General features: G+C 36.9%; 2 protein-coding genes across 5 annotated transcripts in view; one reads left to right on the forward strand and one right to left on the reverse strand.

Moving 5' to 3' along the window:
• LOC127841010 (DNA-directed RNA polymerase II subunit RPB11-a-like) overlaps positions 1–25,677 on the reverse strand; it is a 492,318-nt gene that overhangs the window by 339,565 nt on the left and 127,076 nt on the right. The window lies entirely within an intron of this gene.
• Positions 1–25,677, forward strand: part of LOC127840819 (myotubularin-related protein 13-like) — a 156,374-nt gene that overhangs the window by 52,962 nt on the left and 77,735 nt on the right. For all 4 annotated transcript variants that reach the window (XM_052369244.1, XM_052369239.1, XM_052369253.1 and 1 more), the window contains exons 3-9: positions 601–855; positions 1,223–1,445; positions 3,000–3,132; positions 20,578–20,686; positions 21,188–21,301; positions 21,746–21,826; positions 24,748–24,861. In XM_052369244.1, coding sequence (XP_052225204.1) covers positions 601–855; positions 1,223–1,445; positions 3,000–3,132; positions 20,578–20,686; positions 21,188–21,301; positions 21,746–21,826; positions 24,748–24,861 — 1,029 coding nt within the window. The remainder of the gene's footprint in view (positions 1–600; positions 856–1,222; positions 1,446–2,999; positions 3,133–20,577; positions 20,687–21,187; positions 21,302–21,745; positions 21,827–24,747; positions 24,862–25,677) is intronic.

Genomic DNA, 25,677 nt, shown 5'->3' on the forward strand with positions numbered 1-25,677 from the left:
GGTTATGTGATTACTTGACACAGATACAGATCTATCTCAATGGTAATAGGCATTTTGCCAGTTCCTGTCAATTTGAATGACATACATTTGATGAAAGGTCATGTTAGAGTATTTCATATTGTCATTAATATTAATATTGATAATGACATTTGTTTCTATAACCAATCCCCCCCCCTTCTTCTGATTGAAATAAATTAGTTGTCAGTTAGTGGCATACTATTTGTTAACTTACTAATTGTAAACTATCCAGCTTTCTCATGTTACTTGATTGCTGCATGTGATAAGATTGAAATAAATTTGAAAACAGTACAATCCAACAACAACAAAAACACCAAACAATTGTAGGTGTTTTTTCTTACCAAATACCAGTAATTCACACTAATCCTCATCTACCAATTTGTAATTAGGCAAATCTTTATCTCGTTATTTATTAACTTTTAAAATTTGTCATCTTCTTTGTCCTAGTTTTACCCTTTTCTTCATCTCCCTATTCCAAGATTGACATAATTTTTCATCTCCCTATGTCTAGATTGACACTCCTTTTTATCCACCTATTTCTAGACAACATAATTGTTGACCTTACTTTCTCTGTACTTCCAGTTCTGCCAGCCTACAGGATGGGTGCTGTCCAGCCAACGCCAGCAGCCAACGTTCTTCATCTCCGTTCTCACAGACATCGATGCAGACCGGCACTACTGTGCTTGTCTCACGTTCAACGAGCCCGTGGCCATGACAACCAAGCCCGACGACGAGGATCTCGAAGACCCTGATGTCATCATACCCCACCACTCACAGATGTTTGCGCCCAAGAGTCTCATTTTAATCACACGCCACGACTATTTTGAAACATTTCGAGTGAGTTGAGTTCCTTATTGAAAAGATTTTGCTACTGTCTTGTATTAAATGCTTATTTAATGCAAGTTATGTTTATGACATATGTCATATTGTAAACCAGGTATATTTATAACAGGTTTTGTTTTTAGCAAATATTTGTAGCACTGAATAAGTCAAAATGTTTAACATTAATGCAATTAATTTTTGAGATTTTGTGTAGGTCTAATTTTAAAATGCATTTGAACTGTAGGGCTTTAAAGTTATTGATCATTAAATATTTTGTTTTATCAACATTACTTTGATACAACATTAAAACATTTGATAACAAATTATTATAATGATATGACATGTCTAATTATCCAAGACTCCAATTCTCTGTGTTTCCCAGAACTGCCTAGGCATCATCTACACAGCCTATGTAGACAAGCTTCCCCAGGTAGAGATCGAGACACTGGTAGGCAACATGATAGGTTGTGTTCAAGCTCCCCCCCTAGGCGGGCCCCAGGTCCGGTTCTCCATAGGTGCCGGGGACCGGCAGGCCCTACAGCCCGCACTCTGCTCAACTTTACCCATCACCAGGCATGTTGTGGCCCTGCTATTCCAACAACTAGGTGGGTAGCCAGATTTTAGTAAAATATATTTATTACAATATAAGTGTGTTATGAGATTTCTTTTCAATAAAACAATTGAGTGTGTAGCCAGATTGCAATTAAATTCTTAATACAAATTTCAGTCATTTGCCAGTACAATGTTACATTACTATTTATATCATCATTTCAAACAGTGCACCAGGGTATTTACCGTAGGTTTCCACGTATAGCGCGCAGGCTGTTTTTTAAATGCAAAAATGGAGACAAAAATATTTAAAGACAATAAAACCATCAAATCGGACCGAAAATGGCTGCCATTTTACTATTGCACAATCCAATAATCTGGGGCATTGGAAAGCTTAATTAAGCATTCAAAATAGGAAGCGTCATTATGATTAGGAGCATGGGTAGCATAGCACTATACTTTTCTGACAATTTTGTAATTTTCTAGCAAAAGATTAACAGTCCACGTGCATTTCGTGAACGACATGAGAAAATAAGAATTAGTGAACATCGTGTGATTTTTCCTCGGGGGGAAAGCATGGGCATTACCGGTAAATTTGAATGTCGCATGGGAGACAGAGATACAGTTGTTGAGGTACACCACTGTTGAACATTCAAAATTTATACACACAAAATGCAATTGCATATCTTCACGTTCTCAAGTGTCAATAAGTGTCTCAAATGTAAATTAGCATCTTAACAAGTCATGGCACATATTACTCAATAACATCTGCCAATTACGAAGTGCAAAATGACCCCCTTTCACACCTACCGTTACCCGCAAAAAAGACCTGGTTCGCACCTACCCTTGCCTGCTCTCCGTAATGTCGACAACAATCCCCATCGGAATTCATCAATAAAGAAGTGTAAAAACACAAACAAAGAAATGTCCGCAAGTTTATTCAAACAAATTTATTTTTGACCAAGACTTCTTCTACCGCTTTCATATCTACCCATAGCGACTTCGTGTTGTTTGGACAATGGCCCCTCAGTCTGTACGATTATAGGGTGGTAGTTTTCTGGAAAAAAAATGGCGGCCATTTTGATTATTTACGATTACACAACATATTTTTTACCAATTTAGCAGCCAGGATAGCGTTGTATCAATGTATAGCACGCACCAGCTTTTAATTTGAATTTTGGAGGTAAAACACTGCGCGCTATACGTGGAAACCTACGGTAAGTTCAGTTTGCAAACATAATGCTATCAACATGTTTGCAGGCATAATGTCATCAACGTGTTTGCGCAGTCTCTAACATTGTTCCATGTATTACAGGCATACAAAATGTCATCATCGTGTTAGCACTGTCTCTAACATTGTTCCATGTATTACAGGCATACAGAATGTCATCAATGTGTTTGCGCTGTCTCTAACATTGTTTCATGTATTACAGTCATACAGAATGTCATCAATGTGTTTGCGCTGTCTCTAACATTGTTCCATGTATTACAGGCATACAGAATGTCATCAATGTGTTTGCGCTGTCTCTAACATTGTTCCATGTATTACAGGCATACAGAATGTCATCAATGTGTTAGCGCTGTCTCTAACATTGTTCCATGTATTACAGGCATACAGAATGTCATCAACGTGTTTGCGCTGTCTCTCACAGACCACAAAATCCTCTTCCTCTCACAGAGTTTCTCTCGCCTCACAGAATCATGCCATGCCATCCTGTCCTTGCAATATCCACTTAAATATACGTAAGTACTCAGCATGCAAGTTCCTTCTTGGAACTTCCTTGAATGGAATTTCTTTCTCATATTGATTAAGCATCCATGTAGAACAAAAAGAACAAAATATGATGAAGAATTATTGCACTAGAAGGAACAGTTAAAGATATCACACATGGTTTAATTGCATCTTTGGGACTTTTTGTAATCAAAATCGGAAACAAGTGCAATGATATCCTGGTAATACAAACTTATTTTATCATTTATTAAATTATTTCACTGTCAGAATTAATTCAGTTCTGTTGAAATAATAGGCACTTAATTTCACAAGTGAGATTTGTAAAAAACTGCAGGACAGGTGAATTCCTGCACCTCAGCCCCCCTGGTTCAGCAATAAAAGTGTTAAGGTTTGACAGGGATGGTGATATTTTCTGTAGATTAGGCCTCTCATATGATGCTGCCAGCTTGTCAATTGGAGGTTTGTGGCAGAGGGATGTGGCACTAATGGGGAAGAGACCCTTCTGATACCACATAACATACTGAACATTGTAATCAAACTGTTCAGATATTTGAGCAGCGTCACACAAAAATGGGTCTTATGCGAAATGTGGCTAGCGTAGCTCCAGATAATCCTTCCCATTTGGATAGTCTGGTCAGGAACTAAGTACCTTGTCTGCCTACAAGACCACAAAACATTGCATGACATTATTGTGCACAGGGTTGCTCTTGACCAGACTGCACAATTTGCGCTGGCTGGTTTAGGTTTATGCTGGCCACATAGGGCCCATCACAGGGCTAATTAATTGAGATAGCACTTCGGTTCTTAATTGCAGCATAATTTTATTATTTTGAATTTAATAAAAAAAAGAAGTCCAGATTTAAAGAACCCCCTCAGAATTTCAGAGTTATTTCCCATTGCAAAATTTGATTGTTGAGAGCTTAACTACAATTTGACATTTTTTGTTTGGAGCATAACATGATGTTGCACATTCAGAATAATTACTACTCACTTTTTATCAGAAATTATATAATATCGAATTAAAACAAAATATAACAACACTGCTAATATGTTGAAAGAAGATGTTTGCAGCACAAGAAAAAGGAAAATTAAAATAGAAGATTTGGATTACAATTTGTTCGTGTGCAATTAGAAAATCATTTTGAATACTAATATATTTTAATAAACATTTTTATGCCCCCGAAGGAGGGCATATATAGTGATCGGACCGTCTGTCCGTCTGTCTGTCTCTCCGTCCCTCTTTGCATTTAGGTTTTGCATTTAGGTTTCGAAAAATGCTCATAACTTCTATGTCGCTTCCGATAGAAACTTGATGTTTGGCATGCATGTGTATCTCATGGAGCTGCACATTTTGAGTGATGAAAGGTCAAGGTCAAGGTCATCCTTCAAGGTCAAATGTCAAATATATGGCTTCAAAGCGGCACAGAAGGGGGCATTGTGTTTCTGACAAACACATCTCTTGTTTTTTTTGAATATTCATATATAATATTTTGCAAAAATAAAAAGGATGAGTTAATACTATGTTTTGGGCCAGAAAAAAATGCTTATACATACATCATGTTTTGTGTATACATGAATTGCCTGAGAAGGCATAATATTATGATGAAGATACTTGTTATGGTGACCAATGGATCCCCCAAAAGGCCCTATAATGGATGTGCAGAAATAGCTTATAAAGAAAGTGGAGCATGAAATTAGGAAGATTGTACAAAACAGATTTAACATAATGGAAAATTTGCATTTGATTGTAATATACGGACATATTAAACTGTGTAATATACAGACATATTAAACTATTTTATAATAATTCTATTCTCTATGTTGTACAATTCTTGTTCTTTGCATATTTATCATCTGTTCACTTGTCATTAATATATAAAGAAAAGTCCTTGCAAAATTGTTTGAAAGTTTGTAGAAAGTCCTTGAAAAGTCCTTGACTTTGGTTGAATTGCCCTATTGGAGCCATGAGTTCTATTTTGAACAAGTAATATTGCATACATGACTCATACATGTATTTTTAAACTGCAATCTGGTAAACCATGTATGTGTTTGTTAAATAAAGTTTCATATGGTTCATAATACAAAGCATAATGTCTATCTTCTGCTTTAAAGATTTAATCATCTGCTATTAAGTTCAAAAATACATCGCAATCATATTTTCATATTTTTATTATTATTGAATTAATTTAAGTAATTACCACGTAAAACAAGGTTTTATATAACACATCGATATGTAAGAATGTTTACATTAATATCTTAATTTAATTGCCATGCAAGTAGGAAGTGATGAACATATATCAAGTGTTTACAATTGGTAACTGTTATCAGTTTAGCAATCGATTACAACCAAAGCAATATTTTTTTACTGGTGTAAACAGATTTCTGTTTGATAATAACCGTCCTGTGCATATTGCATTGCTTTGTAGGCATCTGGAAAAAAGAGTTTGCCAGAATAAGAGACTGGCAGTATTTCTGATGGATGTATGATTTTACTGAAAGTTTCCTGTATTATTCTGATGTCTTTATTGAAGTTTGCAGGTTCTTCATATGGAGCACTGCACTTGCTGTACTGAATTGATGCATATGTCAGCGTCATAAGAAAAAACATGTGTGCAGAAGTTAAATCACTTGATTTTGTTGTTCTCAATGTATGACATGTTTTCAAAACAAAATGCATTTACAAGTGTTATGATGTGCAAGCTGTATTTATGGTCTGAAATTAACTGACTGCATATGTGCCCACCACAAGTTTTCTGATTATTTGTTGTTTATATTGAATTGATTGAGTGAGGTCCTTTTAATGTCTAAATATTAACCTTTCTGAAGACAGATAGTTAATATACCACATAAAAGAATATGTTTTGACAACACTTGAGACATATTTTCATGATCTGACATTCATTTGATGTTTTTGATAATCTGTAGCTATACATCATGTTTATAGTAAATTCCTCCAGAGATTTTTTGCTTTGTGCATCTCAGTGCCCCAGATAAGCTGCGTATCTGTGTCTTTCACCCTATTAAAATGTTTAAAAATGCAAATAAATGCAATATCATGCGTATTGAAAAAGCAACCAATTTGACTTTTACGCAAATTCGTCAAATTTGATGCGTACGATACAAAATCTACGATCAAAAATGCTTTGCTCATTTTAGGTATTTTCTCTTTGGAATTATTATCGTAACGCGGTGACGCTTACATTCAGCAAGCTCAGCAAACGGTCACAGTTATTCAAACGCTATGCGGACTGGATTTCATAGTTAAATTAAGCGTCTGACCAAATTATTTACGACGACAAACATGCGTTTTCAATCTGACTTAATTCGTCGCTCAGTGTGCATGTATTTGTAAAGCGTCTGTACTTTTAGTTTCTATTACGATGCGATATAAAAATTGCTTAGAGAGGTCGAAAGACGTCCGAGATTATTGCGCAAAAATATTAGCCGATCACAAACTTTTTTGAATCAAGAAAGCAAGAGCCAATAAGTGCAGAATCATTCGTGTTATCGATTTTGTTAGAAACTGTGTATACAGCAGTTGAGTTGACATCCAAAAAACATGATGGAAAGTCTGTTACTGAACAAACCTGTCAAAAGTCCTTGGTAAGAAATTGTCGACATTTTTTTAAGTTTATATCATGGACAGTTTCAAGGATTAAAGATATTACGAAACATAAGTTTATTAAAATTTATGATGATAGTTTACAGTTCTATTGAATCAATACAAGTGTGCAGCGTCAACAGAAGTAAATCAGCAATTATTTTAAGCTATGCATTTTTATTACTCATTTCACTCTATTTGAAGAATGGAATCACCCTATTTTTCAAAATCAATGGGTGAAAACCCTATTTCCCAAATAATTATCTGGGGCAGTGGTGCATCTTTGACATGGTGTCCTCATCCAATGCCAGGGGAAATATCTTTTATTCCAGCGTTACAGACAGACACCTAGTGAAGATGTATTGATTTTCAGTAATGCATGGGACATATTTCTCTGTCTTAGGTCATACTGCTTTTACAATCATATCGCGTTATTGGTGGTATTTATGATTTCCTTGATTTATTCAAATGTGTATCAGTAATTGTAGCTTGAACAATATGAATTGTATTGAAGCGTTCATTATTTTCAGCACTTCAGCACTTTTGACAAGGGAAGGAACAAAAAATCAACCAGAAAAAATATGTTTAGGTTGCTTTTTCATTTGCATAAAGTCGCTTTACATGATAATTGTCATTCAAATAAAATATTGCTCCTGTTCAAATAAACATGGCCCTTAATCCATTTGTTTGAAAATATAGATGTTACTATATATCAGTGACTGAATCAGCAAAAAAAGGCAAGGTCATCGTTTTTATCTTACTTGAACCTATTGTGCTTTTGTTGTTATTTGTTATTGCCATTTGTCCATTGATCATCATTCTTGTTGTGTGTTTTCAAAGTTTGCCTTGTGAACTCTCTCACTCCCGCTGAACTACGTTACAATGAGCGGTGCGTCTATACGACAACGCGATACGGCGTCATAACTACAACGGTTACGGCGTGTTTCCACAGTTTGTTGACAATACGGAACGTTGTTAAAATAAATGATAATAACGGGTAATGTTGAATAGTTTTTGTATGTGTAGGCCAATGTTTATTTCAATACTTCATCCTTCACAGCTTGCCAAGTAATTTATTCCTATGCTATTGATAAAATGAAAGTTTTACAGACCTGTATAGACAACTCATAAAATCATTGGAATATAATTCAAAGTCTGACATTTAACCTACTTTAGCGTTACCGATCGCCGAAATCGCCATTGGCGATTACAATTCCTAGCTGGCGATTAAAAATAAGATTTTCATGAAATTGGCGATTGAGAAAAAATAGACCCTATGCTTTACAAATGCACACTCTAAATGCCTGTTTTCAGTCCGTATCAATCGCCAGAAACATCGCTAAGATTACACAGATAACATCCTTACCGGAAAGGCCCCAGGGGATAATGACGACCGCCTAGGTCGATAATCCACATGGGTAATGTCATAATTGGTCAAGCTTTACACTGCGACCAGACTTTTTTAACATTTGGGTTACTTGGCCATTTACGCGATGACTGAATCACTGAAGCGTGCCGTGTATGACCTATGCTATAGATGTTATGATTCAACGTTATCGAATCGACCAGTACGGAATTGTCGTTTAATCAGATGGGCGGAGTTATGGCATTGACATAGCCACTATAAACTAATTTCCCAAGACACAACGATTTTGATTGGCTAAAAAAAGTAGATAAGAGTTACTTCCCTTTACGGTCGATATGCGACTTGAAAGACCGATTTAGAAAGTGAGTTGCAGATTCTGGGAAAAATGGATGCTGCGAGCGAAAATGGAAAGTCGAAGTTTACCCGTGTAAACGCGTGTGTATGTCTATAACTGTCAAGACGCTGTAACCGCTGTAGTTATGACGCTGTATCGCGTTGTCGTACAGACGCACCTCTCGTTGTAACGTAGTTCAGCGGGAGTGTCTCTAGAGACCACATGTTTTTGCTCAATTGTCATGAAACTTAATCAGATTTTTACTAATTATATCATTGCCTAGGTAGAAACTGGTTTATGTGGTTTCAAAAACTTGTTCACAGTGGGTCAAATTTATGTAAAATTGTGTGAAATCTCAACAAGCCAAATGTTTTGCCAGATCATGAAACTTGGTCAAAACATTTAAACTCCCATTATATTTTGGCCTATTTTGAAGCTGGGTCACATGGGGTCAAAACAAGTTCACTTAATTAATGTGAAATATTGCAAATATCTTATAGGCCCCTTTTATTGCCCAATCTTCATGAATCTTGGTGATAACTCCCCCCCCCCCATGGTAGCTTGGCCAAGTTCTTAACTGTGATACATCCGGTGAAAACTTTTGTCAACAGGTTACATTAAAGAGAAAGCTTTTGAACAGTAAAAACTTATCAGGCCACAGTTAATGCCCAAGTTTTATGAGACTTAGTAAGATAAATTGATCCACTGATATTTCAGCCAAATTGAAAATTAATAACCTTAACTTAGCAAAAATGATTTTGCGGAATATTTTTTTATGTTGGCCAAATACACCTCACGTAACATATGTAAAGTAGATTTTCAAATTTCAAAATTGGATGCAATCCTGGCATGTTTGGATCATGTATATTTTATTTTAAGTTCTTTTAAATATAACAGCTTAAGCATTATTTCTTTTACCTATTTTTGAGTCATTCTTATAATGTTTTTCAGGTGAGATCATATTTATTCCCCCCTTTCGAAGAAAAGGGGGTATATTGTTTTGCACATGTCGGTCGGTCTGTCGGTCTGTCCGTCCACCAGGTGGTTTCCGGATAATAAATCAAGAACGCTTAGGCCTAGGATCATGAAACTTCATAGGTACATTGATCATGACTGGCAGATGACCCCTATTGATTTTTAGGTCACTAGGTCAAAGGTCAAGGTCACAGTGACTCGAAATAGTAAAATGGTTTCCGGATGATAACTCAAGAATGCTTATGCCTAGGATCATGAAACTTCATAGGAACATTGATCATGACTAGCAGATGACCCCTATTGATTTTCAGGTCACTAGTTATATTCTGATTCTTTTAAAACAGATTATCATCAATTTATGTGATATAATGGCCCAGTTAAAATCATGACTCACAGTTATACAAAAGGTCAAGCCAACAGTGGAACTGCAATAGGCTGGCATTAAGCCATTTATGCCTAGTGGACTCTCCCATCCTTCTAAATTGGATCAATTTATTTACAAAATTTGGGATGTCTAGTATATTTATTTCTATATTTCTTACAGAAATTCCTTTCAGCAAACAGCACAGACCCTGATGAGACGCCGCATAATGCGGCATCTCATCTGGGTCTTGCTGTTTGCTAAGGCCTTTTTTTCTAGACGCTAGGCATAAATGGGTTAATTCCCAAGTTACCCTTGGCATTAAGTGATAGCAATCATACATCAAACCTTCACAATTGAAGATTTCTCAATTAACTTAAACCCCAATAATTATAAACCTTTCTACTGTTTATTGTTTCTTTTGGAGAACAAAGCTGGTCTTTATTTGAGAGGAATATGACATCCAGATTATATGGGTTGTATGACAGAGTTAACATGCCATGAATTTCCATCTCCAGTGATCCATACCACTGGTTTGTCTAAATCACAGTGAACATTGTCTAGGTTTAATGCAGATTGCTATAAAATCTATATTATGACTGAATATAAAACAAAGTGTATAATGGTGTGCATGCTAAATAATAATTTTAGATGTTGCGATGACAGATTGATAATACAGTATTTAAGGGACCTTTTCACATTTGGTAAATTGACAAAATTATTATTTTTTATTTCAAACACCGATAATCTGAAGTCACTGTTATTTCGAAGTATTTTTCAGGTCCCGATTTGGGTTTTTCTTTATTAATGTAAAATTTTATTGTTAGTCCGAACTTTGTTTAACCGAAGAAATCATTAATGTGAAGTGATTCTGTCGGTCCCTACACTTTAATTTAACCTAATTATCAATCTTTAATGGGAAGTCAAAACTGCAAAACACTGAGCTTAATTTCACACCTTTGTCGTCTGCGCGTAGTGTGTCAAAAGCCAATAATTAAACCTTTGTCGTCTGCGCGTGGCGTGCTAATTTTATAATGTCGTCAAAAGCCGATAATTACTATTTATGTAGTTTTGCATTCTTTAGTAGCAACGTTAGGTCTGAGTAAAAATTAATTATTATTGTGGTCAAATGAAATGCATCATATATAAACTCTACCTTTTAAACAAAAATCATTACAAAATGTCTGATACAAACATGTCCGCGTCGTGCTAAAACCTTAACAATTTGTTAAGGTTATGAACATTGGCTCTAAAATCAAATTGCTTCCACCTACAACTTTGAAACTTCATATGCAGATGCACCTTGATTAGTTCTACATGCCACACCCATTTTTGGGTCACTAGGGCAAAGGTCAAGGTCACTGTGACCTTTAAAAAAAAACAAAAAAATAAATTACAAGCTTTTATTTATTCAAAACTGCACCGGTAGCCGAGCGTGGCACCCATTATGCGGTGCTCTTGTATTTTATATGTTTTGATAATTTGTGCTATTCATTATATTTTATATGTTCTGTATTAGAGAAAAATAAAAAGGAGAAAAAGAATCATTTTATTCCTCGGTTTGTTACAAGTAGAAATCTATTGCTATCTGACTAGTTTACGTTTTTAAGTAAAACAATTATTAATAGTAGCATGTAATTGAACCATGCGAGGTCCACAATGTTTTATTTTTACAGAATCAAAGAAGTCTTCTGTGAAATGTTTATTTCGAATTATCGTTTATCCGAAGATTTTGTTTAACGGTCCTGATGACTTCGAACTAACGGTGTTGAAGTGTATCTATATAATCCTTACAGTATGTTTCTTATTTCTGTCAACATGTCTTCAATTGTAGTCCAATTAAAACGATACAAAATTAATATTTCAAATATTAAAATACTTCATGTGTGGGTCTATATTATTCAATAAAATATATCTTAAATCTCTGAGAAAAATGTTTAAGCAAGTGCCTGGTGCTTAAAAAAAGTTATGCTCCAGTTCCCAAGGTCTGTTGCAGACAGTATATTTTAACATGATGAATGCATTACAAAAACATAGTGTCCTGATTTTAACAGATACATGTGAACATTATTGACTTTTTTTGTACTAGATGAATTTTTCTGCAGGAAATTATGAAGTAGAAGTATGTTGATCACGTGTTGTTGTTTTGAAATACATAAGTCATGTGCTAATGTAATATATTTTAAGCTCGGCTGTTTTTGGAGAAAACCGGAGGAATTGTCATAACCTGCTTGTCGTCCGCCGTCAGATGTCCACCGTAGGCGTCCTGCTAAAACCTTAACATTGGCTCTAAAATCAAAGTGCTTCCACCTACAACTTTGAAACTTCATATGTAGATGCACCTTGATGAGTTCTACACGCCACACCCAGTTAAGGTCACTGTGACCTAAAAAAAATAAAATTTGACAAAGTTTCGCAGCCGAGCGTTGGTACCCGTTATGCTGTGCTCTTGTTATAACTTAATATAATTGATTTATGAATTTTCTGTCCAGTGCATGACATATTTTATTACTGTGATAATGTATGTGATAATTGTGAATTATGCGATGGCATATTGTTAATGTTGGGTTTTAACATTATAATGGCAACCTTCAAACATCGGTCATATGATACCTTGGGAGTAATTAGTACTCAGTATCCTGGGTTTATAGATGATTTGCTGATGACAACATTTCTGACCAGGCTATGATAGCTTTTATTATGTTATTCTTGAGGGGATAGAAGGTAATCAATTATGTATTATTATAGGGTGTTGGTTTTTTGGTGTAAAGAGCATTAATTCAATTGCAAACACTTGCTAAGGATTATGTTTTTATTGATATTTACTGTGAAATCTCTGATATATCATTCATTATGGAGAGAGGCATGTTTTGTGAGATATTCCAACTTAACTGATTTTGGTTGAATCTATATAAAAATAATGGCATCAGTTATGGGAGCATATTAACTGGGTCAGTAAAATACTAGTTCCTAACAGCAGTCCAGGGTTTTTATATTATTATTAATACCAGTGGATGTATATTTTTTAGCAGCAGTAATCATAGTCATGTGTGCAAAAACTAAACAATTTGTGAAGGTGTCTGTTTACTTGGCTTATATCTTGTTAGGGATTTGATAAGTTTAAGTACTGTTGAGTGCAAAAAAAGTGGTTCTGTATGAACCTGAAAGTAATTAATACATATAAGACTATTGTCAGTTCCATGAAATTCTTTGTTCTGCTCTCTGGAGCATTTCTCTGCTTTTGAATCATTGCACATGCCATGAAAAGAAGATTGCTTCTGCATGCCTTGTCTTCTGAAATTGTAGGAAGACAGCTTTTTTTTCTGTAAAATTGCTTCAGAAGCAATCTTGGTGTGTGGTAAGGAAAACTGAATTTCTTGATGAATATTTTGATTTTATATTATTAGTAAAGGAACAGAAAGGAACAGAAAGGCCTCGAAAAAGATGTTGATGTTAAAAAAATAACTTATTGACTGCAACATTTAAGACAGATAGTGCAAGCAATGTGCAGTCAAACCTGAATTCAGCGGTCAGTCAAGGGAAATGACCAAAGTGACCGTTATCCACAGGTGACCTGTCGAATTCGGATCACAATTTTAAGATGGTTAAATTAGCATAATAACCGAATTTACTTCCATTGAATAATACAGAATAATATCTTATAGATTGATTTAATTTTAATAGCTTAATTACGTTACCTGATATCATATGCTATTTACTTCGAAGGATCGTAATTCATCCGGAATTTTCTGTCCGAGGAATCCCACACTTTTCATAAACCCGTCAGGTAGGTCAGAACGGTCACATAGTGCCATGTAGCCGTACAACCAAAACGGGACATTACCCAGAATTCACTCTTAATCCGGATGCGATATACAAAGGCCGACATTTTTGTTATTGACTTAATTGTTGCTTCTGTTTCGCTGGATTCTTCTGTTTAACAGAATAGAGAAGTTTTTGTATTGCGTAGATTGCCTCGTAAAGAGCGATCACGCCAGCGCTCGGGGAGACGTTTGATCAGGAAACATCATTCCCAGCGCCGCCGAACAGTGTCTCGGCATCGCAGGGATAAGGGACATAGACCTTCCTCTATTGTGTTAAAACATTCTCCGTATATATATCCGTGTATTTCTGTATTGTTTTGTGTATTTGTTTGTTTGTTCAAGGCAAAGTATGCCTCAAACACGTGGCTCATGTGGACACATAAGGGCAGCATGGGACAACCATGGTAGCTGCCTGTCGTGTGCAGGATGTACCCAGGATAACTGCTGCCCTTTCTGTGAGCATTGGTCTGCAGATACCTGGGCCATCAAGCGTCGACCCTTCAAGAGTCGTGGACGCAACAAGAACAGTTCAGTTCAAAGTAGGGAAAGTTCCGTGTGTCGGGACTTTTCACCACACGATCTTGACCATATGCCACCAGTAGCTGCCAGGCATCGGTCCTAACCCCGTGACGACACCGGACAAAATTTGCCCAGTCCGTTCATTGGGAATGACCAGTTGACCGGTCTGGAGACTTCACCGGTCACCGGTCAACATTGACCGGTCCGGTCATGCTATGACCGGTCACCGGTCAACCGGTCACCGGTCACTGACCGGTCTGGTCACCGGTCATGCTATGACCGGTCCGGTCACCGGTCCCCGGTCATTGACCGGTTCGGTCACCGGTCATGCTATGACCAGTCCGTCCACCGGTCATTGACCGGTCCGGTCACCGGTCATGTAATGACCGATCCGGTCACCGGGTACCGGTCTGTGCCACAGACCGTTCCGGTCACCGTAGATGTTGACACTACCTTGTCAGTACTCCACAAAGGTAGACGCAGCCGCGTTTCTACTGTGATTCACAGACGTAAACGTGTAGTGTCTGATGTTTCCGGCTACTCCTCCACCTTGGGCTCGTCGTCGTATGACTCATAGTCTACTTCAAATAGCCCTCATCATTATCGGAGTGGACGTCGTTCACGCTCACCGAGTGTTTCTCGGCGTAGATTGCCTTGTAAAGAGCGATCACGCCAGCGCTCGGGGAGACGTTTGATCAGGAAACATCATTCCCAGCGCCGCCGAACAGTGTCTCTGCATCGCAGGGATAAGGGACATAGACCTTCCTCTATTAGGCGCTCTCGGACTCCTAGGTCCCCTAGTCGATCCGTCTCTGAGGAATCTATTGACACCCTTCCACGTGTGTCGGCCTCTATTTTGGCCTCAACACACACTTCAGCCGTTCCTACAACCACTGAGCATAATTTGTATTCAAACACTAGTTTGCATACATATCAGGCTCAAGGAACAGGGGTTAATCTAACCACTTCGGCTGCGTTTTCAGCCCCACGGGTCTCTTCCACATTGCATAGAAGTATACCCCGGGCTGCCGCTACACCATCAAATCCCAATACTTTGTGGATCCAACAGCCGCCGGGAATCTTTGTCCCTTTTTCGACTGATCCTTTACCAGCGACCTCTGGTATTCAAAGTGAGTCTGCTGACTTGATCTCTGAGAGACCTAACTCACCAGCTATATCTTTGATGGTGCCGGAAAACGATTCTCTCATGATAGAAGCGAAAGAATCTATTATTCCTACTTCTATATCCACCGGTTTCAATCAATCCAATGCTCCCGCAGACGGTTTGGTTGAGGCGGGTTCGGAGTCTAATGAGGCCGAACTTTATTATTTGGCCTCCATCAATCAGGTATACAAACTAATGTTCAATACCTTAGATGAGGACTTCTGCCCCCGCCCTTCCTTGTCTCTCACAGGATCTGCGGTTACCGTTACAGAACAGGTAGCACGCAGACGAGAGCCCGGCAGGATAAGTAAGGCTACTTCCCGAGTGGATCTACGCCTTCCTATTGGCTCTTCCACAATGGCTGTTTTCCAGTCACTTGAACCAGCCAATAAGCCTTCGCCATCTCCATGGAAAGCCCCTAAGGAGCTGACGGAGCCTAAACAGATGGACGGCGGGAAAAGTTATAAGGCCCCGGTACCCGACCCTGCTACCGGTTTGGACCTTTCCAAACTTCCGGTTCCTGATGGTGACATTAGTAAGCTGTCACTTACAATGCCTTCATCATCTACCCATACAGCAGTCCCTCTTTCCCTGTTGGAAAATTGGGAGCTGAGAGAACGCCGTTCTATAGGTCTGGCTAACCAGCTGGATCTCATGAATAGCCACAACCTTAGACTTGGTTTGGGAGCTCTCTGATTCAATCCCAGAGGAGCTCCGGGCCTTGTTGATACATCTTTCACGTACTACGCAGTGTTTATCTCACAATGCTGCGTCGTCTATGTCTGAGATGTTAAGGCTTCGGAGAGACCTCATCCTCTCTTCTTTGCCCAATAATTTCCCTTTGGAAACAGGCGTAAACTCCCTTCAAACTGCTCCACTAACAGCAGATTCTCTTTTCGGAGGGAGGATACAGTCGGCACTTACTGCTGATCGTGAAGATCAGATACATGCCTCCTTAGCTAGGAGCAACTCTGGCCAGCGCCCTGTGGTTTTTAAGCGCCCTGCTTCTAAGCCCCCAGGAGCCCCACCGGCCAAGAACGTTAAAAGGGACAGTTTTCCTACTAAGCGTCCGTCTGCTCCACGTCAGCCCACAAATAGGCCTCCTTTTCAGAACAGAACATCTTCCTATCGGAAGCCTTCTGTAAACCAAAATTGGAGTAAGGGCAAACCCAATGCGGACAAGAAGTCATTTAATCCTTCTTCCGGCAAGGGTGGACCTCCAAAAGGTCAGCCCTATAGGTCATACCCCTTTCTACCGCCACAACCTTTGATGCCGGAGGTACCAGTCGGAGCCAGACTTATTCACTTCGCAAATCGATGGCTCCAAATAACTTCAGACGCGTGGGTTCATTCTCTTGTCACACAAGGCCTCACTTTTCAATTCGAAAAAAGGCCCCCACTCTAACGCGTCCCAATAGATCTGGTATCTCCGCATCCACAACTTCCAGACTCCATTCTCGGACTCCTGGAAAAACAGGCGGTAGAAAGGGTTCACGACCCTTGTTCTCCAGGATTTTACAGTCGCCTTTTCCTTGTTCAAAAGAAAAGCGGCTCCTGGAGACCAGTCATAGACTTAAAAGTGTTCAACATGTTTCTAGTCAAACCTACTTTCAAGATGGAGACTCCTGCCTTCATTCGGCGCTCCATCAATGTGATTGTTGATTTCAGTTCAAACATGAATTTCGGAGTGGAATAGGCCGTTATTTTCAAGTGTAATATAGAGAGGGGGGGGGGGGGGGGTGAATTCCAGACTGACCGTTGTCTGCAGTTGGTTTTTAATTTCAGGTGGCCGTTAGGTCAGTTTCGACTGTACTTATATATATTGTTTTTATATTTTGTTTAAAAGTAAACAATTGTGTAGTATTTACTAAAGCAGGAGATCTTTATTATTTTTAACTTTGTATAAATATGTCCAATAGTGAGCTTTGATTATTTGGTATTTTATTTTTATTGTGAGTTTTGATTATGTTGTATTTTTAATTTTTACATTAACATGCTCCTTCTAATTTGGCAATTGTTATACTAAGATGATGTTTTATTTCAAGTACACTACAAATTGAAAGGCCAAACTTCATGATTATGGGCTATTATTGGTTAGAAGAATATGAAAGCTGTTGCTGTCTTAATTTGCCTGGTTGAATATATTGGCAGTTGCTCTTTTAGCAGACCATTAACACAAGAGCGGTAGAAAGGGATCCTTTTAAATTATTTTTAGATGAAAAAAAGATACATCATTCATGGCCATGGTATCAGGTACAATTCATTCGGTGTATTCCCAGTTTTACTCCAGTTGGTTGAGATTATATTGGCTGAAGTTCAGTTCAGAATGTTATCCTAGTGGAATGTTTATTAGATTAAGTTTATCTGAACAGAAGTGGAACAATTTATGTAAATGGTTTAGCAATTTCTTAATATAAATTAGTCTTTTCGGAAATGTTAAGAACTTGATTAAAGATCAAGATGAAGCATGCTCAGTTATGGAGGTCTATGTTTTGAAAGTTAATTAGTTCTGGACTCTTTGCCTTAGTATTGCAGGCATTCCATGAGAAAATGGCTAGATTCATCCGCATGAAGTGTTGTCCTATAGCAGAAAATACCTTTTGTGAACAATGTTTATACAGGGTGGCACTTCCTTCTCCCCATGGATTTGTCTTTTAGAACAGGCTTCTTAGCAACAGAATTTACCTTAAAACAGTAAATTTGTGTCCTAAATTAGCCTTTGTGGACTTAAAGAATTATTTTATACACAATTGATCAGGTGAAATGGTTTTTCTATTTTTAGAAAGCTGACCTTGACCTGACAGTTCCTTAAATGCATGGATAAACTAGATATGTGAGCTACCTGCAAACAGAATATGAGCTCATAACAGGCTCTCAGTAATGCATTTTTATTAAAGATGATAAATGTTTATGCATATTATCAGGAAAGAAGAAACAACAGCTTGTAGGCGTATACAAAGTGAACAAATTAGAACATAGGAATAGGTCAAAGTAATTTTACTGGATGGACATGACAAATGCTACAAAACATACTGGGTAAAGATACATTCCACTGTTGCAACATGTAAGAAAATGTTGATGTTATCTTTAAACTTTCTTGTGGATGAAAGTGAATTTATTCAGTCCATATTAATTGACTTCATCAAAACCGTCTCAGACTGCGGATCCACATCAGCTCTCTAGTTTATAGATCACCAATAATTGGTGGAGAAAAGGTTCACCATACTTCTAACATTTCATGAGCCTGGTAGATCAGAATTCTGATACCTGAAGGCTGCTGAATTTCATCACCTGTGGTAAATATTTACTCCAAAAGAATGTTGTTTGAGTGAGAAGCCTGGAGGAATCTGGGTTTCAATATTGCTATGTATGATACCTATACAATATTGATCATAGTTCAGACTTTTAGTATGCATGTATTCCAGAATAATTTGAAGTGGTCTCAAGATGATTGTGAACCTGAAATAGGTCATGTACATGTAGGAGAAATAAAAAATATGAATGCAGCATTTACATGAACATTCAAAATGTGTAGTTGAAATTAAAATGAAAAAACTATTTTTGTACAATGATTTAATTTGTTTTATGTGTCATTTATCATGGATAGCATATAAATATATTTTTATTTAAATCTTATCTTACAAAATATACCAAATAAATTGTTAATATTATCTTTTATATTACTTTTGCTTCTTTTAAAATCTTGTATGATACACAAACTGCACATTATCTGTCTAAGATTATTATATCAATGAACAGACCTGATGGAGACAAATTATTTGGATTTGATTGATAATATCCCTAGAGTTTTCCATTATAACTGAATCAAAGAAGACATTATGTCCAGAAGTAAAAGAGGGGAAAAACATTTGTCTCCGGAAATATTGATGTGAATTATTCCCCTATACTAAACTGAAGTAAAGCAAAATTTTCCAAACTGCCATTATAATGTTATTATCTAAAAAATGCACAATGTTTCTTGGCAATTACAAAGGGGTTCTTTGTTGCTTTAAGGTGTGATAGTCCTAAACATTTTCATTGAAGCTTTAAAAAACAGTCACTAAATAGTTCCGTCAATCCCCAGAACTCACCTCACTTTGCTATGCTGTATGATCAACTTTGGGAGATAAGGTTACTAACAGTTAGTAGTAATAAGGATACATCTAATTGGTAATTGGCTAGCTGTCAATTTGTGGACAAAATTAGGCAGACGAAACCTGAAAATTTATTTTTGCTATGCAGACATTTCCTCTAAATGAAAAATAGCAACGCATGGCGAGTTTTACACTTAACTACGCACTTGCAACAAACCCCTTTTTCCCAGACTGAGGTTTAAATAACATTAGTGAAGTTCAGCATTCTGCATATCAAATACTTATATTAAGCTAGATCCAACTGGTTGCATCTGTCTTGCATTGATTCCTGCAATAAAGGCAACGAAGAAGACCAGATGGCTTGTAAAATTGGGCTCTGTAAGCTGTCAGAAGGAGAGAATGTGTGGGTCATTGAATGGCTCATTGCAGACAAATGGCACCAATGGCAGATTAATATCATACAAGACTATTTATGAGGGTCTTGATTGATAGGTGGTATCTTTCATTGGTGCCATGTTGTAACTGAGTTTTGTTTAAAGGGACCTTTTCTAAGATTTTGGCGTGTATTGAAGTTTGTCATTAAATGCTTTATATTGATAAATGTAAACATTGGTTCTAAAAAGCAAGAATGAAATTAAAGAAAAAAAAAAAATGAAACTCATCTTGGCTCGAACCACAGACCCCTGGAGTAAAAGTCTAACACTTAGAGTCCACTTGGCCATACGTACCCATACAATGAGAGATGTATTTTATACTACATATAAGCAATCCTCGTAGTGTCACAAAATAAAACGACAACAACACAACTCTCCAAATTATTCTATCGTTTAACGTTGCAATGCATTATAATTTTCAGGTTTTTAAATCGTCAAAAAATGCATGTAATGGATGTTTGAGAGCATGGTAAATGCTCAGTATTACTGTTTTCTCACAAATGTCATAACTACAACGAAAATGTGCGAATCTGAAACATTTTATTTAATTTTGTCAATTTACCAAAACGTAAAAAGGCCCTTTTAAGGGGAAAAGTACATACATTTTTAAAATTTAATTTCTGAGAGCATTAAGCCAATATTAGGCTAAAGTTCCATGTATAATATGAAAAAAAAATCAGCTCAGCTTATTGTTCCAATTATAAATGTGTGTTCTTGTTGTTTTTGTAAACCTTTACATAATTATTGTAATTTTGAATTTGTAACATTTATTTCACTTTCCAGGTATGTATACATCCCAATCCTGCCATCTGCTCTACTGGAGGTGTTGAACACGCCGACCCCGTTCATAGCAGGCGTGCACTCCATACACAAAGAGGACATTAAGGAACTGGTATGTGGCCTTCTTTTGCCCTCAAACACTGGCTTTGCCCCTGGATTAAGGAGCACAGCTCTAGGCTTAAAGTTTTGTCATGATCTTAAATGTACCGGTAATAAAAAACTACGGTACGAGTTGTATTAGAGTATGGCTCCATGGCACTGAAAATGCGAACGATTGTGAATCAGTTATGCTTTCAGCGACAACTTGACACGCTCAGTTGGCACTGGTTCTACGACATATGGGAATTAACTTTTATGCCAACATCTCCTACTTTTTTCAACACATGAATACTTATGAATACAGTAAAATAAAGTAAATAAAACATGAGCTTGTACCATAATTGCCATGTTGTTTTGATAAAGTGAAATTCATATTGACCCATATGCCTGAATGGTAGACATGTACAGAATTATGGACATAGTGAATGTACATTGCATATGTTCTTAAAAAATGACTTTATTGGAAACTATTTCAATATTTCAGCAACTTACATTATAGTGCTGTATATTTCAGCTCGATGTGGTTGTTATCGACCTTGATGGTGGAAGTGTACATATCCCAGAATGCATTGTTTTACCCACAATACCAGAGCCTGTGCTCTCACGCACCATGAAAGCTCTCCATATGGTATGACCATGCTAAAATGGGATTTGTCTACAATAATGTAATCTTTGGTTTCAATTACAGTATGATAATTTTGATTAAAAAAAAACAAAAAAAAAATCCAAAAAATGCTTGAAAAATAAATATTGTTGGCATCGACATAGGCTTGAATGACAGATTTTCTTTATTTGATATACATTTTTTTTCCAAGTATGTCGATGTACAGCAATAAAGCAAGGCCTGCATTTCTATTTAAAGCCAGAGTTATGAGAATCTTAAACCTCTAGTGACATAAACTAGGAGTATTAACCCAATTTATCATGTCATGTTTGTATATTTTTTTTACACAATGTAACAAGTTTGGCTATTCAATTGACTTTTTGAGACTCAAGACTTACAAGACTTACAAAAACAAAACATTTGCCACAATCAGTAACATTTTTACAGCACTTTGCACTCTGTTTTCAGATACTTCATCAAGACCTGCTTATGGCGGACCTAGCATTCCCTCCCTCACCATGCAAAAAACCTGTGTCATTAGAGCAAAAGGTAACACTTGTACAATCATATTTAGCTTGCATATTTTTTCTCTCCCTGATTTCCAAAGGGAAATGCACATACATTATTATTGTTTACATGTATACAATAATTCACCTAGGTTTTTTAACCAGGTTTTTCGAAGAAAAAAACTGGTTATTAGATTGGCGAATGTCTGCGGCGGGATGGCGGACGGGCTGGTGGGCTGGCGAGCTTGTCCGGGCCATAACTCTGTCGTTTATTGTCAGATTTTAAAATCATTCTGCACATTTGTTCACCATCATTAGACGGTGTGTCGCGCAAAAGAATTACGTCGATATCTCCAAGGTCAAGGTCACAATTTGAGTTTGAAGGTCAAAAATGGCCATAAATGAGCTTGTCCGGGCCATAACTTTGTGGTTCATTGTCAGATTTTAAAATCATATGTCACATTTGTTCACCATCATTAGACAGTGTGTCGAGCGAATGAATTACGTCGATATCTCCAAGGTCAAGGTCACAATTTGAGTTTGAAGGTCAAAAATGGCCATAAATGAGCTTGTCCGGGCCATAACTTTGTCGTTCATTGTCAGATTTTAAAATCATTTGGCACATTTGTTCACCATCATTAGACGGTGTGTCGTGCGAAAGAATTACGCGAATATCTCCAAGGTCAAGGTCACAATTTGAGTTTGAAGGTCAAAAATGGCCATAAATGAGCTTGTCCGGGCCATTACTTTGTGATTTTATTGTGAGATTTTAAAATCATTTGGCACATTTGTTCGCCATCATAAGACGTTGTGTCGCGTAAAAGAATCACGTCGATATCTTCAAGGTCAAGGTCACAATTTGAGTTTGAAGGTAAAAAATGTCCATAAATGAGCTTGTCTGCGCCATTACTATATCATGCTTTATGACATTTTAAAATCATTTGGCACATTTGTTCACCATTATTGGACGGTGTGTCGCACAAAAGAATTACGTCAATATCTCCAAGGTCAAGGTCGCCACAGCTAAAAATAGATTGATTTTGAAACAACTATGTAACTATGAACAATCAGTAACAATACACGTTTTGATTTTGAGTTGTCTTTCTTTATCAGACTTTTTTTATGCCCCCCTTCAAAGAAGAGGGGGTATATTGTTTAGCACATGTCGGTTGGTCCGTCCACCAGATGGTTTCCGGATGATAACTCAAGAACGCTTAGGCCTAGGATCATGAAACTTCACAGGTACATTGATCATGACTGGCAGATGACCCCTATTGATTTTCAGGTCACTAGGTCAAAGGTCAAGGTCACAGTGACTTGAAATAGTAAAATGGTTTCCGGATGATAACTCAAGAATGCTTAGGCCTAGGATCATGAAACTTCAAAGGTACATTGATCATGACTGGCAGATGACCCCTATTGATTTTCAGGTCACTAGGTCAAAGGTCAAGGTTACAGTGACTTGAAATAGTAAAATGGATTCCGGATGATAACTCAAGAATGCTTACGCCTAGGATCATGAAACTTCATAGGAACTTTGATCATGACTGGCAGATGACCCCTATTGATTTTCAGGTCACTAGGTCAAAGGTCAAGGTCACAGTGACTCGAAACAGTAAAATGGTTTCTGGATGATAACTCAAAAATGCTTACACCTAGGATCATGAAACTTCATAGGAACATCATGACTGGCAGATGACCCCTATTGATTTTCAGGTCACTATATCAAAGGTCAAGGTCACAGTGACTCGAAACAGTAAAATGGTTTCCGGATGATAACTCAAAAATGCTTATGTCTAGGATCATGAAACTTCATAGGAACTTTGATCATGACTGGCAGATGACCACTATTGATTTTCAGGTCACTAGGTCAAAGGTCAAGGTCACAGTGACAAAAAACGTATTCACACAATAGATTCCACTACAACTGACAGCCCATATGGGGAAATGCATGTTTTATAAACAGCCATTGTTTTCTAATTGAAATCAAGGTCAATTTTACACAAGGGGGTTGACAATACACATTTTGAATTGTCTCTCTTTTTCAGACTTTTTTCAACTGAAAACTTGGTTTTGTGACAATTTTGTCCCTTGTTTAATAAAAAAATAATAACATCACTTTCTTCAAAAATGATTTGTCTATTTTATATTATTATTGTAGATTCCACTTAATTGAATATTGGATAATTGAATAATCCGGTTAATTTAATAGAAATTGAAAACACCAAACCATTTGCATCTCTTACCATTGTTAAAACTCCACCTATTCTGCGAGGAAATATGGCGGATTCCGATTACTTGAATAGCCAATTATCGATTGCACACTATACTAACCCAGCCAAGAATCTCTTAAATCTCCAAGGATAAGCATCGTATCGACGATTTTGACAGACACGCTCCATTGACTGCCTTTGTTTTCATTTCACACCATGCATGTATGCAGCGTCTGTCAAGCGTCTTACAGGTGTAGTATGCGGGCCAAGTACAATGCCAACACTGGAGTATTTGGTTAAAACTGACGCAAATCACAGTTTGCAGTTAGGGGCAAACTTTCGAATGCAAACTGTTGAGTAACATTTATATGATGTATATTTTTATTTTACAATAAAGGCTTTGCATAATTTGATTAAATTTTACACAAATCTTTAAGCATGAACAAATTATATGACGTTCTACACAAAAATTAAATAAACAGCTTTTGCATTAAAATGGTCATCACGATTTGTACATGCATGTCAGTCCTTTGATGTCCCAATTGTTATAGGCCAGAACTTCATTTGTAAAACCTTCAGTGTTAGTCGTGTGTCTTGTTTGAAGACTCTCTTGATAAGGAAAGCTGTTTTCTTTTTTTTAAAGCAAGCTATTCATGCTTTTTGATTATAGTTGACACTATTAACAAGACAAGTCCAAAAGGAAATCTTCACTGTGCTCATGCAATAACATTATGATTTACACTATTTTCAGGACAAGGAAATCCGTGCTGTGTTCATCCGCATGCTGTCTGAATTGCTGACGGGGTACCGGTCATGTCTCACTCTAATACGCATCCACCCTGAACCCTTCATAACTTTTCATAAAGTAAGTGTTCTTCACATGTCAGTAAGTTAATGTTCCTTGATAATTCATATATTATTTGTTCCTTGACATTTCATATAGTAGTTGTTCCTTGAAATTTCCTATAGTAGTTGTTCCTTCAATTTTAAATTGTAGTTGTTCCTTGACATTTCATATAGTAGTTGTTCCTTGACATTTCCTAAAGTAGTTGTTTCTTGACATTTCATATAGTAGTTGTTCCTTGACATTTCATATAGTAGTAGTTCCTTGACATTTCCTAAAGTAGTTGTTTCTTGACATTTCATATAGTAGTTGTTTCTTGACATTTCATTTAGAAGTAGTTTCTTGATATTTCATATAGCAGTTGTTCCTTAACATTTCATTGTTGTTCTTTGACATTTCATATAGTAATTATTCCTTTACTTTCAAATTGTAGTTGTTCCTTGACATTTCATATAGTAGTTGTTCCTTGACATTTCATATAGTAGTTGTTACCTCACATTTCATATAGTAGGTGTTCCTTAACATTTCATTGTTGTTCCTTGACATATCATATAATAGATGTTCCTGGACATTTCATATAGAAGTTGTTTCTTGACATTTCATATAGTAGTTGTTCCTTAACATTTCAGTGTTGTTCCTTGACATTTCAGATAGTAATTGTTTCATCACTAACAAATTGTAGTTGTTTCTTGACATTTCATATAGTATTTGTTCCTTGACATTTCATATAGTAGATGTTATTTGACATTTCATAATAGTTGTTCCTTGACATAACAAATAGTAGTTGTTTCTTGACATTACATATAGTACTGTGAAACCATTATTATTCGTCCGACA

Source organism: Dreissena polymorpha, chromosome 1, assembly GCF_020536995.1.
Source record: "Dreissena polymorpha isolate Duluth1 chromosome 1, UMN_Dpol_1.0, whole genome shotgun sequence".
NCBI lineage: Eukaryota > Metazoa > Mollusca > Bivalvia > Myida > Dreissenidae > Dreissena > Dreissena polymorpha.